At 39.0% G+C, this 20,411-nt stretch overlaps 1 protein-coding gene and 2 long non-coding RNA genes across 3 annotated transcripts; 1 reads left to right on the top strand and 2 right to left on the bottom strand.

The window, feature by feature from the left end:
- The first annotated feature begins 674 nt into the window (after nt 1-674).
- LOC130717049 (condensin-1 complex subunit CAP-D2) lies at nt 675-20,173 on the top strand. The gene is made up of 16 exons (XM_057567155.1): nt 675-1,200; nt 1,640-1,803; nt 1,881-3,051; nt 3,220-3,411; nt 4,033-4,680; nt 4,812-4,988; nt 6,930-6,997; nt 7,098-7,320; nt 7,395-7,494; nt 7,609-7,724; nt 7,804-7,861; nt 17,752-17,903; nt 17,986-18,184; nt 18,844-19,017; nt 19,103-19,193; nt 19,821-20,173. Exons 1-16 carry the CDS (start codon nt 745-747, stop codon nt 19,822-19,824), a joined length of 3,993 nt encoding a protein of 1,330 aa, XP_057423138.1. The 5' UTR covers nt 675-744; the 3' UTR covers nt 19,825-20,173.
- Nucleotides 8,048-10,395, bottom strand: LOC130717051 (uncharacterized). Its single transcript, XR_009012239.1, has 3 exons — nt 10,306-10,395; nt 9,470-9,505; nt 8,048-8,697 (listed from the first exon to the last, which is right to left on the bottom strand). It is a non-coding gene; the product is annotated as an uncharacterized LOC130717051 (long non-coding RNA).
- LOC130717052 (uncharacterized) lies at nt 14,693-16,656 on the bottom strand. Its single transcript, XR_009012240.1, has 3 exons — nt 16,567-16,656; nt 15,731-15,766; nt 14,693-14,958 (listed from the first exon to the last, which is right to left on the bottom strand). It is a non-coding gene; the product is annotated as an uncharacterized LOC130717052 (long non-coding RNA).
- Nucleotides 20,174-20,411: the final 238 nt, after the last annotated feature.

Raw genomic sequence — 20,411 nt, 5'->3', positions numbered from 1 at the left:
TTGATATTAGATACTTATTGACATTTTTATATATTTAAGCAAATTGACTTATATAATGACTCAAAGTTATAAGTGTATTTAGAAATAGATATATAACGTATTTAAATACCTTAATATGAAGTTTTTAAATACCTTAATATTAGTGTGATATTAAATTGGCTCTCCGACTCTAAGAAACCAACATAATCTCGTTTAGTTTCATCTCTACCTAGTAGCTTATAATATTATGAGTCTGATTGTTGAAAAAATTATTTTAGTATAATTTCACCCGTTAGCTTATAAGTTTGATAGCTTCTGTACATATAAGTTTGTTAGCAAACGTAAAATTCTTATTGTGAAACAGACCTTTAAATAGGCTACCAGGCCAAGCCAGACTTTCGAGAAGGTCAGGCTAGACTCGAAAAAAAGCCTTTGCCAGGCCACAGGCCAGGCTCAGGCCTTAAGATTTTTAAACGGGCTAAACATTTTTACGCAAAGCCTACCTAGGCCCAGCCTATTCCCACCCCTAAATACGGAGGACTAAAAGTGCTAATTTTTTATTGAGGACTAAAAGTGAAAAATCATAATAAGTGAGGGACCAAAAGAGCTATTAAGCCTTGTTATTTTGAAAACATTTCTTTAATTTGAACGCAGAAAGCTATTCCCGCTTTTATCCACTCCCAGTTTCATTTGAAATTCAGAGGTCACCCCCACCAAACGGCACAAAGAGAAAACCTCTCTCTCTTCTGTCATCTCTCTCCCTCCATGGCTCCTCACTTCGTGTTCCCTCGCACCCTTCAAGACCTCGAAGAAGAATCACCCGAAGACAACCGTCTCTGCGTCCAAAACCCTATCGACCTCGCTTCCCTTCGCTCCTCCCAACTCGAAGAGTTCGTCAAAGGCGTCTCCTTCGATCTCTCCGACAAAGAACTCCTCTGCGTCGAGGACCACGACGTCTTCGATCGCCTCTACTCCTTGCTCCGCGGCTACTCCTCTCTCCCTAACTCCTCCAAACTCAACCTCCTCGAGAGCCTCCGTTCCAATCTCGCCGTGCTTCTCCCTAATGTCGATTCCCTCTCTAGGGCTTCCGAAGGTGACCTTCCCTTCTTGCTCGATCGCCTCGCCTCCCATCGTAATGCTTTCAAAATTTACACCTTCTTCCTCCTCAGTATTGTTCTCGCTGAAGATTCCAACAACGCCAACGCCAACGCTGCCTCCAAGGTATGTAATTGTAATGTATCTCAAATTTGAACAATAAACCCCCAAATTGGAACCCTGCAAGGTATCTTAGTTCTTGCAAATGCTAATATTTCATTGAATTTGGGAGCTATTCATGTTTAACCCAATGGCATAAAATCTTACTTCACTGTTTGCGGCTTGAGATCTGTGAAATTGTAATTATAATGGAAACACAAACACTCACTTAGCTAATCGAATTTTTCGAGAGGAATTTAAAGCTTGAGTCCAATTTAAAACATTTTATATGATAATTGATAGTTTGTTCTTTGTTGCATCACCATGACAAATGCCCCATAATGTTAGTAAACTTTTTTGGGACTAATGTGTTAAGTACAGTCAAATTTATCTTACACATATATGGTAACAGAACTCTTTAGTTGGAAGAATGTTGCAATTCATTAACTTGGAATCATGGTTTCAGGTGGTGGCAGCAAGTGCCAGGAAGAAACAGCCTGCAAAATCATGGAATTGGGAGCCACAGAGAGCTCGGATTCTCAATCTTATTGCCAACTCATTGGAGATTAACCTTGAATTACTTTTCGGCTCACCTGACCTTGACGAAGGTTACTTATCTTTCATCACAAAGTGAGTGTGTAGATCAGTTCCATCTTTTTTTTAGGTGGGGTACTTTAGTTTCTGATTTTTCCATTCACTTGTTGTAGAAACACATTCTCCATGTTTGAGAACACGGCGCTCTTAAAAGATTCGGACGCAAAAGACGCCCTCTGCCGCATAATCGGAGCATGCTCTACCAAGTACCATTACACGGCACAATCATGTGCATCCATCATGCACCTAATTCACAAGTATGATTTTGTTGTCACCCACATGGCAGATGCAGTTGCTGGAGCCAAGAAGAAGTATTCAGATGGGACCCTCGCCACCTCCCTTGTTAGGGATATTGGAAGGACCAATCCAAAAGATTACGTGAAAGACACGGCCGGTGCTGAAAATGTGGGGCGTTTTCTGGTGGAGCTTGCTGACCGTCTTCCCAAATTGATCTCCACTAACATCGGCATTCTCATTACTCACTTCGGTGGAGAGTCATATAAGATTAGAAACGCTCTTGTTGCGGTGCTGGGGAAGCTTATAGCCAAGGCCTTTAAGGATGTTGACTCTGCTGAAGTGAGCTCCAAGTCCATTCGCTTGCGTACCAAGCAAGCCATGCTGGAAATCTTGCTCGAGCGTTGTAGGGATGTTTCGGCTTACACAAGGAGCCGGGTGCTTCAGGTGTGGGCTGAGCTGTGTGAGGAACACTCTGTATCGATTGGTTTGTGGAATGAGGTTGCAGAAGTTGCTGCTGGGAGGTTGGAGGACAAGAGTGCCATTGTTAGAAAATCTGCTTTGAATTTGTTAATCATGATGCTGCAGCACAACCCGTTTGGCCCGCAGCTTAGAATAGCTTCATTTGAAGCAACTTTAGATCAGTACAAGAAGAAGTTGAAGGAGCTTGAGTCCCCTTCAGAAGGTTCTGATTCTGAAAATCTTAATGGTAATGGTGAAGTTGAGGATTTGGGTATTGAAACTGTTACGAAGGTGCAGCAAGAGAGCATGACTGATACTTGCATGTCCCAGGCGGATGATGCTGTCCCTTTGGAAAACAGTAGTAGTGTGCCGGATGTTGGGAACTTGGAGCAGACTAGGGCCTTGGTTGCATCGCTTGAGGCTGGATCAAGGTTCTCTAAATGCATAGGGGCCACAATGCCGACACTTGTCCAGCTGATGGCTTCATCTTCTGCTACCGACGTTGAAAACACAATTCTCCTGTTGATGAGGTGCAAACAGTTCCAAATTGATGGCTCGGAGGAATGTCTCCGAAAGATGTTACCACTGGTAAAAAAAAAACCCTCCATTCTTTCTATGCAAATTGATGATATTCAAGGTTTATTATTTGATTGTAACTATGATGGTTGCTGTTGTTGTTTCTTCAATGTTATATGCTACATACTCTTTGTATGTGATTGTTGATTTTTTCCTTCTGGCATCTGCTCTCGGTTGTAGGTGTTCTCCCAGGATAAATCCATCTACGAAGCAGTGGAGAATGCTTTCCATACAATATACATCCGGAAAAACCCGGTGGAAACTGCCAAGAATCTCTTGAGTCTTGCCACTGATTCCAATATCGGAGATCTAGCAGCTCTTGAGTTTATAGTTGGCGCTCTGGTCTCTAAGGGTGATATATCTTCCAGCACAGTATGTTTTCATACATCGTTCTGCATAAATTGTCTGAATGTCCCTCATTTAAGTTCAAGATGATATATTATACCCTACAAATATGTCATTATTATAGCGGTTTAAGAAAAAATAAATACAGAAAGGTTGATTGTTTTCATGTTTTATATTTCTATATTATATTTCTGGGAATTTTGTGATGAAACATGAAGTGTTTGGCCTTTATAGAAAGAAACATGACTAACTATCAAATGTCAATGCATGCTGTAAGTTCAGTTAATCTTTTGACTTCAATGAAGTATAAGTTTAAATGTTTCATGAAGAGAAGGCTTTTTGTTTTCTTTTTCAGTTTATATATCCAGGGTCCCAAATTTAAATATGATTTGGAATGAGATTGGCTGGTATTTTCCTATTTGCGTATCATTTGATGATAAACACTGCTTGTAAGTCATAAATAAACATGTTTTACATTGGGAAGTAGGACTCTGGTTGTTAGTGCTGACAATGAGCTGTGATCTCTTATTAGAATTAGTATGGTAACTGCCTTTAATTTCCCCTGTCAAATTAATCTTTTGCTGCCAGTACATCAAATTTGGTTCTCATCATTGGTTTGATTTCCTCTTCACATCCCTGCTATCGCAGATATCAGCATTATGGGATTTCTTTTGCTTCAATGTTGGTGGAACCACTGCAGAACAAAGCCGTGGTGCTCTATCTGTCCTTTGCATGGTCGCAAAGAAATCTAGTGGTGCGCTTGGTTCACATTTACAGGACATCATTGATATTGGGTTTGGTCGTTGGTCTAAAGTTGATCCTTTGCTAGCAAGGACAGCTTGTATTGCGATCGAAAGACTGTCTGAAGATGACAAGAAAAAGTTGTTAACAAATAATAATGTCCGAATATTTGGTATTTTGGAAAGTATAATCACTGGTTTCTGGCTTCCAGCGAATATTTGGTACGCTGCTGCTGACAAAGCAATAACTGCCTTATATGCCATTCACCCTACCCCGGAAACCATAGCTGCTGACTTGATAAAGAAATTTCTCAATTCAGTCTTTAATGATGGGGGTGGTAGTGACATTGACACTAGTGGCAGCATGCCTATCACAGTTCAAGGGGAAAAACTAAGCAGATTTTTATTTGTGATAAGTCATATTGCCATGAATCAACTGGTATATATAGAATCCTGTGCCCGTAAAATTCAGAAGCAGAAACTTAGGAAAGAGGAAAAGGACATTCAGAGTCAGACTGCCGACAGTAACGACAAAGAATCAAATGGTACACAGAAGGTGCAATCACTGCTTTTTACCACTGTTATTCCTTTTGGATGATTTCAACTTTCAGTTGTTAACAACATATCTTGATCTTCTGTGCTCTAACTCTAATCTATACTAATTTGGCTTGCTACAATGTCTTGCAGGGTAACGATATAAATGCTGAGTTAGGATTTGCTGCCTCTGAGGATGCAGCACTTGATGCTTTGTTTGAAAAGGCAGAAAAAGAAATAGTTTCTGGTGGTTCAAATGAAAAGAATTTGGTTGGTATCAGTGCAACCTTTTTGTCAAAGCTTTGTAGAAATTATGGACTACTCCAGAAGGTGATGCCTTGATATCCATCATAAAACTTAAAAGTCATGCATTTTCTCTATATGATTTGGCATTTGACCCCCTTAAACTTTTAGGCTATTTCAAATAAACACCCAACGCATCTTTTTCTTCCTAATTGATCTTAAAGTCTTACAATTTTCATAATAAGTCATTCCTAAGTTGGGGGTTAAAGTAAATGGCAAGTAAATCTACACCGTTAATTTAAACTCAACCTCAACCACTCTTTAAGATTTATTTTTTGTTTAAAATATCAAAATGACCAAAATTAGAGTTCTCTAAAATATAAGGGAAAAAAACTGAAAAAACCAGCTTCTAGCACCTTCTATGTTTGTACTCTCATGCAATTCAATCCCAAATGAAACTCAAGCAAAACCTTAACCATCATCTTGCTGTGAATCCCTTCTTGACGGCAACGGTTAGTGTTTTCAAGGAAAACCAAGAGAGAATTAGAAGCGAGGGATTTGATAAGAACCTTGGGGGAACCATACCACAGATGCTAGTCATCTTCTTGAAAGTAAAGGGGAAAGGAGACTACGAGTCTTATTTTGAAATCCTTGATGAAATGTTGGGTGAAATGGTTCAATCAAGTCCAACATTTCTTAGTGTTCTATCTGCTTGCAGTCATAATGGTTAGGTTGAGAGAGGATTACATGTTCTCATAATGATGAGCAGAGAGTATGACTTGTAGTTGCAGCCAAAGCCTTAGAATTTTGGTTGCAGGATGGATCTTTTAGGTTGATCTGGTCGGTTTGGTGAAGCTTAAGACTTGATGCAAAAATAGCAGGCTCTTGTATCTATTTTTGTTTCTTAGTTTGGTGTGTGTAATGGTGCAAGTGCAACCTAGTATTTTAGGGAATAAATGACCAGAAAGCTCCTAATTCTTAGAATTTTTCTTTTCTCTCTCTTTTCAGAAAATATGATTTCGTAATTTTTTATTTTGAAAGGTAAAATTTATATGTATATATATCATGGTAGTCAGTATCGTGCGTATCGCACGATACGTATCCCGATACGATACGAAAATCAACCAAACGATACGTATCCCATGTATGTATCTTTTTGTGTTCGTATCGTGACCTGTATCGCACATATCGCATGAGTATCACACGATACGTACCCCGATACGATACAAAAACAGTTTTTCAAATGCCGTTTCATCTTACTCCCCTAGAAAAATTAGGGAGTTGGCATTTAATTTCATTAAAAATTAGTAAATTGCTCTAAAAAGTGATGTTTTCTTTGATTCTTTCACCCTTTCACGTTCAACTTCACTTCAGCAGCCCTTTCATGTTTCACGTTCAACTTCAGCAGCCCTTTAATGGCTTGGAATTAGGGAGTGGGCATTTAATTTCATCTCTTTGATGTTTAGTACTTTAGTTTGGCTTATGGCTTGGAATTAGGTTGAACTTGAACTTTGTGAGACTATTTTTCTACTTATGACTTGGCTCTTTGATTATTTTGAACTATATTTAGGTGATATATTAGTATATTATTTAATTTATGACTTAATTTTTTTTGTGTCTGTATCTTACGATACACGTTACGATACGATACGCGACACGGAATTAGGGTCTAGCGATACACGATACGTATCTCGATTTGACTACCTTGATATATATATATATATGTTTATATATATATATTTATATAAATGTATGTTCAGATTCAATTTAAATGACCGATCCAGATTCATTCATCCTTAGTTTTAACTGAATATTAACAGAATGATCTATTACAAAAAATGTAATAGTTTAAAGATTTATTGGGAAGCACAAAATTGAGGATGTCTATTTGAAAAAGCCTTAATGCTGAATGTGCTTTTCCCTATAGTAAAATATCTAAACACTGTAAAGAAGAAACTTGTTTTTTAGTTTCTGCAAATTACTAATTTGTTTGATTAAATGGAATAACTTATTCCACCATTTATTCAGTATCCAGAATTACAGGCATCTGCAATGCTTGCGTTGTGTCGATTGATGATTATTGATGCAGATTTTTGGTGAGTTCCTTGTGAAATCTTTACCTCTAATGACTCATTGCTGTTCCTTCTTTATTTCTGCCTCAATGAAATGGAAATGTTCTAAGTGAATCGTTTTCAGTGATGCAAACCTCCAACTCCAATTCACAGTTGTGGAAAATGCAAATTCAGAAACTGTGCGTTCTAATTGCACTATTGCACTCGGAGATTTAGCCGTTAGATTTCCCAATCTTTTAGAACCATGGACAGAAAACATGTATGCCCGGCTAGGAGATCCTTGTATATCTGTGAGGAAGAATGCTGTTCTGGTGCTTTCACATCTCATACTAAATGATATGATGAAGGTAGGGATCAGTGAAGTTATTTCTTTTACTATTTCACCGCAGTTTGGATACTGATGCAATCATTTATAAATCAGGTGAAAGGGTACATTAATGAAATGGCTGTAAGATTAGAAGATGAAGATGAAAGAATTTCAAATCTGGCTAAGTTATTTTTTATCGAACTTTCCAAGAAAGGTTTTTACTTATACTATAATTTTCTCTTTTGTGGATAAGTGACCACTATTATTCTTGACATGACATTTTTAAATGTAGAAAGGTGTTTAATATGGTCTTCTGGCATTGTTACAGGAAACAATCCAATATATAATTTGCTTCCAGATATACTTAGCAAATTATCCAAGCAGAATCTGAGCAATGATTCTTTTTGCAACATCATGCAATTTTTAATTGCTTCAATAAAGAAGGTATGTGTTATCTCACAATGTTGCAGTTCAATATTAATTGTGATTGCCATCCTCACTTTAGTTTCTTTAAGTACTCCAGGACAGACAAATGGAAGCTCTGGTCGAAAAGCTATGTAATAGGTTTAGTGGTGCTACAGGTATCATCTTTTATCCTTTGGAAAGTCTAACATACTCTTTATAAGCAGTGTCCTGCTGTAGCTTATAAACAGTTGCACTTATTACCTAAAAAATTTCAAACTGCTTTTGAGATACTATCCTTGACGATCTATTATCCTTGGTCGGTCAATTCTTTTAATTGGAGGGGGTCACAGCAGTTGGCCATCACCACAGATTTCATGACCTGAAACAGCCAGGGCACTAGATATCAACTTTGGATTGCTTTGAGAAAAACCTTCTCAGCTTCGATTTTATTATGCTGAACTATTCACAAAAAATACCTCATTCCCTTAAACTTTAAACTGATATATTTCCTAACATGGGATAAGAGAATAGCAACATTAACAATTGGTCAATTAATAAACCTTTTCAACAGTATCAACACTTTCAAAGCAACCCCCATTATAAGAACCTAGTTGTAACACCCCAATTACTCAACTGAGGAGTCACATTAGTAACCTAACAAAGTCTAAGGACCAATCTGCAATCCCTAAAAACCAAGGGAATTTTTTTTCTGTAAAACAACTAAACACTTCGGCTAAAAGGTTGGAAACATACCATAACTTTATTTAGATAACTTGTTTCCCGATATACAGTAATAATAGTTTACAATACCATAAGTAAGGTTCAGAATAAACATGCGCACTTTAACAGTGGCGGAAGCAAGACTTTAATAACAGAGTTCTCATAAAGTAAAAGAGACTCCAACATAATCCACAAGAAGAGAAGCAAAGCTGCTTCTCATACCTCTACTCCACCGCTTACAACTCGATCTCCAACTCGAGTAGCTATGCCTCGGCGGAAGGATCTCCATCGCCTAATAGCGTTAAGCGCCCAAACAACAAGTAGCAAATAGAAAGGGTTAACTCCATGCAATTACCATGTATAAAAGAGAAAAATCATGCTGTTCGAATTTAATTACCTGGCATGGTAAATAACTAGCAACATAACTCAACTCATATATCAACAACTTAAACATAAATTGGACTCAGATAATAATAACCTCAACAATGTAACATCAAATCAGATATCAATAAACCAATACGAAAATCCAACAACATAGGGTCAGGTGTTAGTTCCCTATAATGCAACTATATGCTGCTAACAAAATGGATCGATCAATATCGTCTCTCAAGACGGGACAATGATAGGACACACCTCCTCATCGCCACTTATAACGTCATACATGACGGGACAATCATAGGACACACCTCCTAATCGCCACTTAACGTCACACAAGACGGGACAATCATAGGACACACCTCCTGATCGCCACTTAGCATCTCGCAAGATGGGACAATGATAGGACACACCTCCTCATCGCCACTTGACTCAAGCCCTATATGCCAAGTCAGACAATAACAAAGCCCACCCAAGGACCAATCCAAAGTAACCACATGTTTCATCCACTAGGAAGCAGTAACGACAGAAACCAGTAAACGGCCGAAGCCTCTCAGAAAACATTTTCCAAATTCAGCATAATAATCATAATCATCTGCCAATCAATATAAACATCTTCATCTCAAACACAGGCAGTGCGATAAAAGCATGCAAGACTCAAAGACGCTCTAAAACCGAGTTACCCTTACCTTCGTGAGTAGAAGTTGGGCATGAAAATTGCGAACCTAGAACAAAGAAAACACAATCATCAACACAAGCTTCACTAGGAGCAACACGATCTACTAATACTAATCGAAATCGTAAAGAAAGCCTCTAAAGCTTCAGAGTTCCTATTTAGGCACAAATTGACAACGGAGACTTCGTTCGCTAAAACGAGCATAACTCGAGCTACATAACTCAGAATGACACGAAACCGGCGCCAAAATTTCGACAATTGAAAGAGCTACGCAAAGGCTCAGGTCATAGAGACCCAAAAATTATTTTTGGACACGGTACCCAAGCAATTAGGTTTCGGCCACTATGGAAAATAGAGTTTTCGAACTTTTTCTTCGATCTAAATCAATTCACAAGGTAGTTTTAGGGTAAAACTAAGGCAAAGAAATTGTCGGAACAATTTTCGGACAATCGGGTCGAAATACGACTATCCAGGGGCATTTTGGTCCAAAATAAAGGCTCAAAACTTCAAAGTTATCAGTTCGGAAAACAAATTTGACAGCAACGATCCTCATGATATCCGTGACAACAAATCCTAAAGGCACGAAGTCAGATTAAGTCTTTTCGACAATAAAGTTTCGAAATGTGAGACAAAAAGAGTTTTGAGTCAATTTTTCAGATCCTGGACAACTGAATCGCAATCAGAGTTTACTGACAGAGGTTTTAGACTCAGGGGAACATAAGGAACATAACCCAAGCGAGAAATCAGAGAAATCGGACAATTTTAGAAAAAGCTCAAAACTTAGAGCACAGAAACGACTTCAGAAACTCAGCAGAAACAGAAATCAGAGGCAGGATTCATGATAGTTACCTCGATACCTAGAAGTAGGGACGAACTGCACGAAGATTGGTCAAGTTTTCGCGGAAATCTCCTCCCCCCTTGCTCCCCACGAAATCAGCCACAAATGGAAAGAAAATGAGAGGATTTTGCTTTTTCGCGCTATTTATAGGCGGGTGAAATCGCGGGAAAATGAAAATTTCGCGATTCCGATTTTTGCAGCACGATCACCGAGAAATTCTAAGAGAGATTCTGGCGTCAGAATTCCAGAACTCAAAACAAATATCTAGGATTTGGGAAAAACGATATCGAAAAACTCAAAAGCGGTGTCGGTTAATCTGCCCCGAAAAACTACTTTTTGCTGTGATGCTCAAACGACAAAACTTCCAACTGAAGAAAGATTGGAAACGTCGAAACAAGTCTGGCAACATGGACGGAATCTTCGTTAGAAGTCCCGAATAGAAAAAGTCTTCATCCATTGCTCGAAAATAGGGTTTCGAAGCAAAGAAATTAGCGTCGGCGGACATCCGAAAAGTGAAACCTATCGTGCGTACAGTCCAGAGTTCCGAAATGAAACGCTGGTCGAAGGAAAAATAAAGAAAATCTTTAAATTTTCCAAGGATTCGAAATCTCACTTAAAACGTTGCTCTAAAGCGAAATTAGCCTATTCTGGACACGCTTGCCATAAGGCGGGTGTGCAGACGACTCGCTCTAATTCCTAAAATGACTACGCAACATTTCTCAAGCAATTCCTGAACTTTCTTCTTCATTAATCTTTCTCAAATATCAAACTCCTGTCACGCTTACACTGATTCTACGCGTGAGTCGGAAATTAGCTTGTTCTGAAAATCCAGGTCTTACAATACTACCCCCCAAAAAGAAAGTTTCGTCCTCGAAACTTAAGGCTCAGTGAAGAGTTCCGGATACTGTTCCTTCATCCTCTCTTCTAGTTCCCAAGTAGCATCGCCCGTGACTTGGTTCCAAATCACTTTTACCAGAGGAACCTGCTTGTTCCTCAACTGCTTGATCCTACGTTCCTCAATCCTCATTGGTGCCACTTCAAAAGACAAGTTGTCTCTAAGCTGAATATCATCTTCCTTGATGATGTGAGAGGGATCAGGAATATACTTCCTCAATTGTGACACGTGTAGCACATCATGAATCTTGGAAAGAAAAGGTGGCAACGCAATCCGATAAGCTACTTTACCGACTCGCTCGATAATCTGATACGGTCCAATGAACTTCGGTGTCAGCTTCCTCGACTTTATCGCTCTTCCCACTCCGGTAGTTGGTGTCACGCGAAGAAACACATGGTCTCCCGCCTCAAACTCTAACTCTCTCCGTCGTGTGTCAGCATAACTCTTCTGTCGACTCTGTGACGTCCTCATCTTCTCTTGTATTTGCTTCACTTTCTCAGTAGTTTGTTGTACTAATTCAGGTCCAACGAGAAGATGTTCGCCATCTTGAAACCAACATAAAGGAGTTCTACATCTCCTCCCATACAAAGCCTCATAAGGTGCCATTCCAATACTAGCATGAAAACTGTTGTTATAAGTAAACTCGATCAACGGCAACAGCTCATCCCAGCTTTCTTGACTATCCAGAACACAGGCTCGCAGCAAGTCTTCCAATGACTGTATTGTCCTCTCTGTCTGTCCATCCGTCTGAGGGTGATAGGCAGAGCTCAACCTCAACTTCGTCCCAAGCGCCTCGTGCAACGCCTTCCAGAAATGCGAAGTAAACTTCGGATCTCTGTCAGAAACAATACTCGATGGTACTCCATGAAGTCGTACAATCTCAGCGACATACACTTTTGCAAGTGCCTCCACATTGAACGTGGTCTTCACCGGTATGAAATGTGCTGACTTCGTCAGACGGTCCACAATGACCCAAATGGAATCAAATCTCTTCCTCGTAGCTGGCAAAGCTACCACGAAATCCATAGAGATACTGTCCCACTTCCACTCCGGCACATCAAGTGACTGTAACATACCCGCAGGCTTTTGATGTTCTATCTTCGCCTTCTGACATGTCAGACATGCCGCCACAAACTCTGCTACATTCTTCTTCATTCCTGGCCACCAAAAATTCAACTTTAGATCTTGATACATCTTTGTCGATCCCGGATGAATACTCAATCTGCTCTTGTGACCTTCGTCAAGAATCATCCTTCTCAACTCCATGTCCAATGGTACGCAGACACGTCCTTTGCAACGCAGAATGTTGTCGGTTCCTACCTCAAAATCCGGCGCTTTTCCCAAAATGATCAAGTTCCGTTTCTCGATCAGCTCCTCATCTAACAGTTGTTTCACCTTGATCTCGTTCAGAAAATCACTAGTGATCGTCACCATCCCAAAGCTCAATTTTCCAGGTGTCACTTGCATACCCAAACTGAGGTCGCGAAAAGTCTCGATAAGTTCCAATTCCTTAATCATCAACGATGAAACATGAATTGTCTGGCGACTCAGTGCGTCTGCTACAACATTTGCTTTTCCTGGGTGGTACAACAAAGTGAAATCATAGTCCTTGATGAATTCCACCCAACGCCTTTGTCTCATATTCAGATCCTTCTGATCGAACAGGTACTTCAAGCTCTTATGATCACTAAAAACAGTGAAAGTGCTCCCATAAAGATAGTGCCTCCAAATCTTGAGCGCAAATACCACAGCCGCTAACTCCAAATCGTGCGTAGGATAGTTCCGTTCATGTATCTTCAATTGCCTTGAAGAATAAGCCACAGCCTTTCGGTGTTGCATCAACACACAACCCAAACCTTGGTACGAAGCATCGCAGTAAACCTCGTAGGGTTCCTTCTCTTGTGGTAATGTCAGAACTGGCGCGGTCGTCAAACGCTTCTTCATATCTTGGAAACTCTGTTCACAATCCTCTGTCCAAGCAAAAGGTTGGTTCTTCCGGGTGAGTTTCGTCAATGGTCCTGCAATCTTAGCAAAACCTTCGATGAATCGTCGGTAATATCCAGCTAAACCGATGAAACTCCTTATATCTGTCACAGTCTTAGGACGCTCCCATGCAAGTACCGCTTCAACTTTACTGGGATCCACAGCAATGCCCTCCTTTGAGATGACATGCCCTAAAAACTTTACTTCTTCGAGCCAAAATTCACACTTTGTCGCGTTAGCATACAATACCTTCTCCCGAAGAACTTGTAAAACTTGTCGCAGATGCTCCTCGTGTTCTTCACGATTCCTTGAGTAGATCAAGATGTCGTCGATGAACACCACAACAAAGCGATCCAAGAATGGATGAAAGATCCTATTCATGTAGTCCATGAATACAGCTGGTGCATTCGTAACTCCAAACGGCATCACCAAGTACTCATAGTGCCCATAGCGTGTCCTAAACGCCGTCTTTTGAATATCCTCATCCTTGACTCTAATCTGGTGATATCCCGATCTCAGGTCAATCTTCGAGAAAATAGCAGCACCCTTCAACTGATCCATCAAATCGTCAATCCTTGGCAACGGATAACGGTTCTTTATCGTGACTTTGTTCAACTGTCGATAATCCACACAAAGTCGCGATCTTCCGTCTTTCTTCTTCACAAGCAGCACTGGCGCTCCCCACGGAGAAACGCTATGTCGGATAAACCCCTTCTTGGTTAAATCTTCGAGTTGACTCTTCAGCTCAGTCAGTTCTGCCGGTGCCATACGATACGGTGCGATTGATATAGGTCCAGTGCCTGGGACTATATCAATTGTGAACTCCATATCTCTGACCGGAGGTATTCCAGGTACGTCTTCGGGGAACACATCCTCGAAATCTTGCACAACAGCAATTCCGTGTACTCCATTCTCCTTAGCTTCCACCACGGTTGTAGACATGAGAGAACTCAAAGCTCCTTTCCTCAAAGAAAGCTTTGAAAAGTACGAGTTCAGGAACTCAGCGAGTCCAGCATCGGGAAAGATAACTACCTTATTGGCGCAATCAAGAAGAACATGATGGTGGGACAACCAATACATGCCTATGATCACATCCAATCCCTAGAGGGGTAAGCAGGTCAAGTTAGCTACAACGTTCTCTACCTAATACATGTTGTTCGATAATAACTAACTATGTATATACTTATATCAGATGTATAATTAACAATAACTAGCATAAGGTTATTCACTTACGAATAACCTTCAAAAATAATCTATATAAACAGTAATCAAGCACACTCTTCCTCCGATTGACACCCCATCAATCGGTCTCAGAGTTCAAACATCTTAAGCAGGCACTCTACCCAAAAGCTCTGGTTTTCTAGACCAAAGCTCTGATACCACAATTGTAACACCCCAATTACTCAACTGAGGAGTCACATTAGTAACCTAACAAAGTCTAAGGACCAATCTGCAATCCCTAAAAACCAAGGGAATTTTTTTTCTGTAAAACAACTAAACACTTCGGCTAAAAGGTTGGAAACATACCATAACTTTATTTAGATAACTTGTTTCCCGATATACAGTAATAATAGTTTACAATACCATAAGTAAGGTTCAGAATAAACATGCGCACTTTAACAGTGGCGGAAGCAAGACTTTAATAACAGAGTTCTCATAAAGTAAAAGAGACTCCAACATAATCCACAAGAAGAGAAGCAAAGCTGCTTCTCATACCTCTACTCCACCGCTTACAACTCGATCTCCAACTCGAGTAGCTATGCCTCGGCGGAAGGATCTCCATCGCCTAATAGCGTTAAGCGCCCAAACAACAAGTAGCAAATAGAAAGGGTTAACTCCATGCAATTACCATGTATAAAAGAGAAAAATCATGCTGTTCGAATTTAATTACCTGGCATGGTAAATAACTAGCAACATAACTCAACTCATATATCAACAACTTAAACATAAATTGGACTCAGATAATAATAACCTCAACAATGTAACATCAAATCAGATATCAATAAACCAATACGAAAATCCAACAACATAGGGTCAGGTGTTAGTTCCCTATAATGCAACTATATGCTGCTAACAAAATGGATCGATCAATATCGTCTCTCAAGACGGGACAATGATAGGACACACCTCCTCATCGCCACTTATAACGTCATACATGACGGGACAATCATAGGACACACCTCCTAATCGCCACTTAACGTCACACAAGACGGGACAATCATAGGACACACCTCCTGATCGCCACTTAGCATCTCGCAAGATGGGACAATGATAGGACACACCTCCTCATCGCCACTTGACTCAAGCCCTATATGCCAAGTCAGACAATAACAAAGCCCACCCAAGGACCAATCCAAAGTAACCACATGTTTCATCCACTAGGAAGCAGTAACGACAGAAACCAGTAAACGGCCGAAGCCTCTCAGAAAACATTTTCCAAATTCAGCATAATAATCATAATCATCTGCCAATCAATATAAACATCTTCATCTCAAACACAGGCAGTGCGATAAAAGCATGCAAGACTCAAAGACGCTCTAAAACCGAGTTACCCTTACCTTCGTGAGTAGAAGTTGGGCATGAAAATTGCGAACCTAGAACAAAGAAAACACAATCATCAACACAAGCTTCACTAGGAGCAACACGATCTACTAATACTAATCGAAATCGTAAAGAAAGCCTCTAAAGCTTCAGAGTTCCTATTTAGGCACAAATTGACAACGGAGACTTCGTTCGCTAAAACGAGCATAACTCGAGCTACATAACTCAGAATGACACGAAACCGGCGCCAAAATTTCGACAATTGAAAGAGCTACGCAAAGGCTCAGGTCATAGAGACCCAAAAATTATTTTTGGACACGGTACCCAAGCAATTAGGTTTCGGCCACTATGGAAAATAGAGTTTTCGAACTTTTTCTTCGATCTAAATCAATTCACAAGGTAGTTTTAGGGTAAAACTAAGGCAAAGAAATTGTCGGAACAATTTTCGGACAATCGGGTCGAAATACGACTATCCAGGGGCATTTTGGTCCAAAATAAAGGCTCAAAACTTCAAAGTTATCAGTTCGGAAAACAAATTTGACAGCAACGATCCTCATGATATCCGTGACAACAAATCCTAAAGGCACGAAGTCAGATTAAGTCTTTTCGACAATAAAGTTTCGAAATGTGAGACAAAAAGAGTTTTGAGTCAATTTTTCAGATCCTGGACAACTGAATCGCAATCAGAGTTTACTGACAGAGGTTTTAGACTCAGGGGAACATAAGGAACATAACCCAAGCGAGAAATCAGAGAAATCGGACAATTTTAGAAAAAGCTCAAAACTTAGAGCACAGAAACGACTTCAGAAACTCAGCAGAAACAGAAATCAGAGGCAGGATTCATGATAGTTACCTCGATACCTAGAAGTAGGGACGAACTGCACGAAGATTGGTCAAGTTTTCGCGGAAATCTCCTCCCCCCTTGCTCCCCACGAAATCAGCCACAAATGGAAAGAAAATGAGAGGATTTTGCTTTTTCGCGCTATTTATAGGCGGGTGAAATCGCGGGAAAATGAAAATTTCGCGATTCCGATTTTTGCAGCACGATCACCGAGAAATTCTAAGAGAGATTCTGGCGTCAGAATTCCAGAACTCAAAACAAATATCTAGGATTTGGGAAAAACGATATCGAAAAACTCAAAAGCGGTGTCGGTTAATCTGCCCCGAAAAACTACTTTTTGCTGTGATGCTCAAACGACAAAACTTCCAACTGAAGAAAGATTGGAAACGTCGAAACAAGTCTGGCAACATGGACGGAATCTTCGTTAGAAGTCCCGAATAGAAAAAGTCTTCATCCATTGCTCGAAAATAGGGTTTCGAAGCAAAGAAATTAGCGTCGGCGGACATCCGAAAAGTGAAACCTATCGTGCGTACAGTCCAGAGTTCCGAAATGAAACGCTGGTCGAAGGAAAAATAAAGAAAATCTTTAAATTTTCCAAGGATTCGAAATCTCACTTAAAACGTTGCTCTAAAGCGAAATTAGCCTATTCTGGACACGCTTGCCATAAGGCGGGTGTGCAGACGACTCGCTCTAATTCCTAAAATGACTACGCAACATTTCTCAAGCAATTCCTGAACTTTCTTCTTCATTAATCTTTCTCAAATATCAAACTCCTGTCACGCTTACACTGATTCTACGCGTGAGTCGGAAATTAGCTTGTTCTGAAAATCCAGGTCTTACACTAGTCTAGGGTTTTTTCCCTCTACTAAAATAGTCAGGCCCTTTCCTAGACCCCATGCATGCGGGAGCTTTGTGAACTGAGTTGCCCTGGACTTGTTTCTTTGAGCTTATAAGTCATGATAAGACTATCTTAGAAGAACGCTTCAGATTTTAATAGAGTGGATAGGATGTTCTGAACAGTTTCTAAGTTCTTATTTGACCAGCTAATGAGTGAAATCATGAGTTTTATGAAAACTCTGTCCTTCCAAATTTTCCTTGAAATTGCAATAAGCTTTGAAATCAATCATACAACCAAGTGAAATTAATTGTTTTAGTTTACTGCTTGTAGTAATCGGTTGTGACTTTAATTCTCTGCAGATGTCCGACAATGGCAACATATATCTTATTGTCTCTCCCAGCTATCTTTTACTGAAAAAGGAATGAAAAAGCTCATAGAGTTATTTAAGACATATGAACATGTGTTGTCAGAGGATTCTGTTATGGATCACTTCAGGAACATAGTAAACAAGGTAAAATATGTTTTTACTACTCTTGCTTACTTTATGTGAAAATGGCTAAGGCTTTTTCTTGTCCAATTTAAACTTAAATCAGGGAAAGAAGTTTGCAAAACTTGAAATGAAGTCTTGCATCGAGGAGTTTGAGGATAAGTTGAATAAGTTCCACATGGAAAAAAAGGAGCAGGAAGTTACTGCTCGAAATGCCCAAATCCATCAACAGAAGATTGACAGCAGGGGAGGTTTTAATGTGGCTACAAATTCTGAAGATCACTCGGAATCTAATACTGTTTCAGGTTAACTTTTTAAACTTTAATATATTCAGGTTTTATGCTCTCTTCCTTATGACCCTGTAGTATTAGTTTAGTACATTATGAGTGATTATAGTAACCATGCCTCATGAGTGCATTTTAGAATGTACGTCCTCTCATTTTCTGCTCTAGGCCTCTGCTTCTAATTTACTATTCTGCCAAATTTGATTTGTTATTATGAATATTATGATGTTTCCAACTGGGAAATATTGTAATAAACAAGGGAAGATTAGTGTCTTGGTAAACTACTAGTATTTGCAATGGTGCTGGCATATACAACCCAAGCCACTCTAGCACTTGATTGATCTTTTTATTCTAACCTTCTTTTTGTTGTCTTGGGCTTTTGATATTGCCTTAAAAGGAATTCAACAATGTATAAATGCACCCTTACATAGAAAAAGGGGCCTGTAAAATTGCATTTATTGTTACATCAAACATGATATTAAAGAACCTTTCGTATGTGAGCTGTGATTTACATGATAAATCTTTAAAACTATGGAATAAAGCCAACCTTTAAGAATGTAGTGCAAATGCCAAATCCACTGACATGTTGGCAAAGAAGATGGATATGTAAGTGTAAAATGAATTTTACTGGATAGAAAAATGCAAACACATATTTTACTGATAATCTTTGTCTTCTGCAGATGAAACAGACAGTGAAGTAATTGATGGATGCGCTGATGAGACAGATACTTTGTCTTTAAATGGTAAATCACAATCTAAGCATGTACCGGAAGCATCTTCTGGTGCTTCGAGTGAGTTGATTGAGCCAGATCAAGTGGATATTGAAGTCCAATCACCAATAACTAAGATGAGAGGTTAGTGTAAACATTAGACAAATCTTTTGCGGATCTGTTATGTTCTATTTGTTAGAATTAATTGTTAAAGAGCTTCCAATTATAGGAACTCAACGGTCCAGAGCTAAGAAAAGCAATGTGAAAGATGGAAAGGGTGATATCTCTGTCTCCAAAAGAAGAGCTATTGGGTCAAGGAGGTACACCTTTCTACAAGGATAAGCAATTAAGGACTAATGCGTCTTCTGTTTGCTTTTACATTTGGTTTCACGTTTAATCCTTTCAAAATTACTTTTCTCACAACACTACTAGGAGTAGCTTCTCTCATATTAACTTCTCCTGGCAACGTGAAAATCAACAGAATTTCCATATACAATTATCACTTACATGAAAACAATTAACAATAAATGGACAGAATAGGTTATTGACTCGTGAGAAAGCATGACGTGACAACTTTAGAAAATGCTGCAGTTTAATATTATGTTCAATTATTTGCTAATTTGGTTTTTGAAGCAAACAAATGTTTGTGCAGACCAAATGTTGATCATTTTTATCCCTTACGATGATTTAAAAAGGTTGCAGAATAGGCAGATTCTGGTTTTCGAAGCAAGCAAATGTATATGAATTTCTTGTATTATATATTCATCGTTGATATTTTTTAATTTTTCTTTATCCATAAAAAAAATTGGGCAAAAACAATTTTGCTTTTTGATATAAGGAGAAGCACACCGGTATGTATAGATTGCACTACACACAAATTTTGCAATATAAATCGGTAACTTAATAGTGGCTTTAAATCTTGTTATTTTCTTTGTATCTTCGTGCAGGTAGATAGGTAAAACATGTATCGATGAGAAGATAGAGTCGTCAGTTTGATATTTTATCGTATTGTAAATGGAATCTGGAATGCACTGAACAGATACGCCATGTTTGACAGTGGAGCACTTGGAATTTCAATTAGAAATGAGTGACCTTTTGACTTTGTAACCCCCTTTTTTTTTTTTTTTTTTTCTGTTGTCCCTTTATAAGATTGAGAATCAATGTACAAGTATTTAAATTTTACTTATAACAAAACTGAGGTCTGAGGCTTCCGGAGACCCTCCTATATGCATCTATTGATGTGTGTGACTTGTATTGTCAAGGTTAATTGGAATGAATAGGCTCATTAAACACACAAGATTCAATTAGTTCCTTTGACGTTTTTATGGCATTATTCAATTAAGTTTTTTTGAAATTTAAATCAAACAATTTGATTAATTACATTTTTCATTTTATTTTTTCACCATTGTTGTTTAAGGTTGTGATATAAAAAGTAAGATGACAATTATTTATAGTACGCTTATTTAATTTTACTAGTATCATGCAATTATTGGAGTATTAAATTATGCTTTGATAGAGAAGATTGTAAGTAATAGAGT

This window comes from Lotus japonicus, chromosome 5 (assembly GCF_012489685.1).
Source record: "Lotus japonicus ecotype B-129 chromosome 5, LjGifu_v1.2".
Classification (NCBI taxonomy): Eukaryota; Viridiplantae; Streptophyta; class Magnoliopsida; order Fabales; family Fabaceae; genus Lotus; species Lotus japonicus.
This window is presented reverse-complemented; position numbering and strand designations above follow the sequence as displayed.

Excerpts from the sequence above, each read along its gene's own strand:
- LOC130717049 (XM_057567155.1), top strand. The coding sequence starts at position 745 with ATGGCTCCTCACTTCGTGTTCCCTCGCACCCTTCAAGACCTCGAAGAA. Across the intron at positions 1,804-1,880 it reads TACTTATCTTTCATCACAAA|AAACACATTCTCCATGTTTG; the intron begins GTGAGTGTGTAG and ends CACTTGTTGTAG. Across the intron at positions 6,998-7,097 it reads ATTATTGATGCAGATTTTTG|TGATGCAAACCTCCAACTCC; the intron begins GTGAGTTCCTTG and ends AATCGTTTTCAG.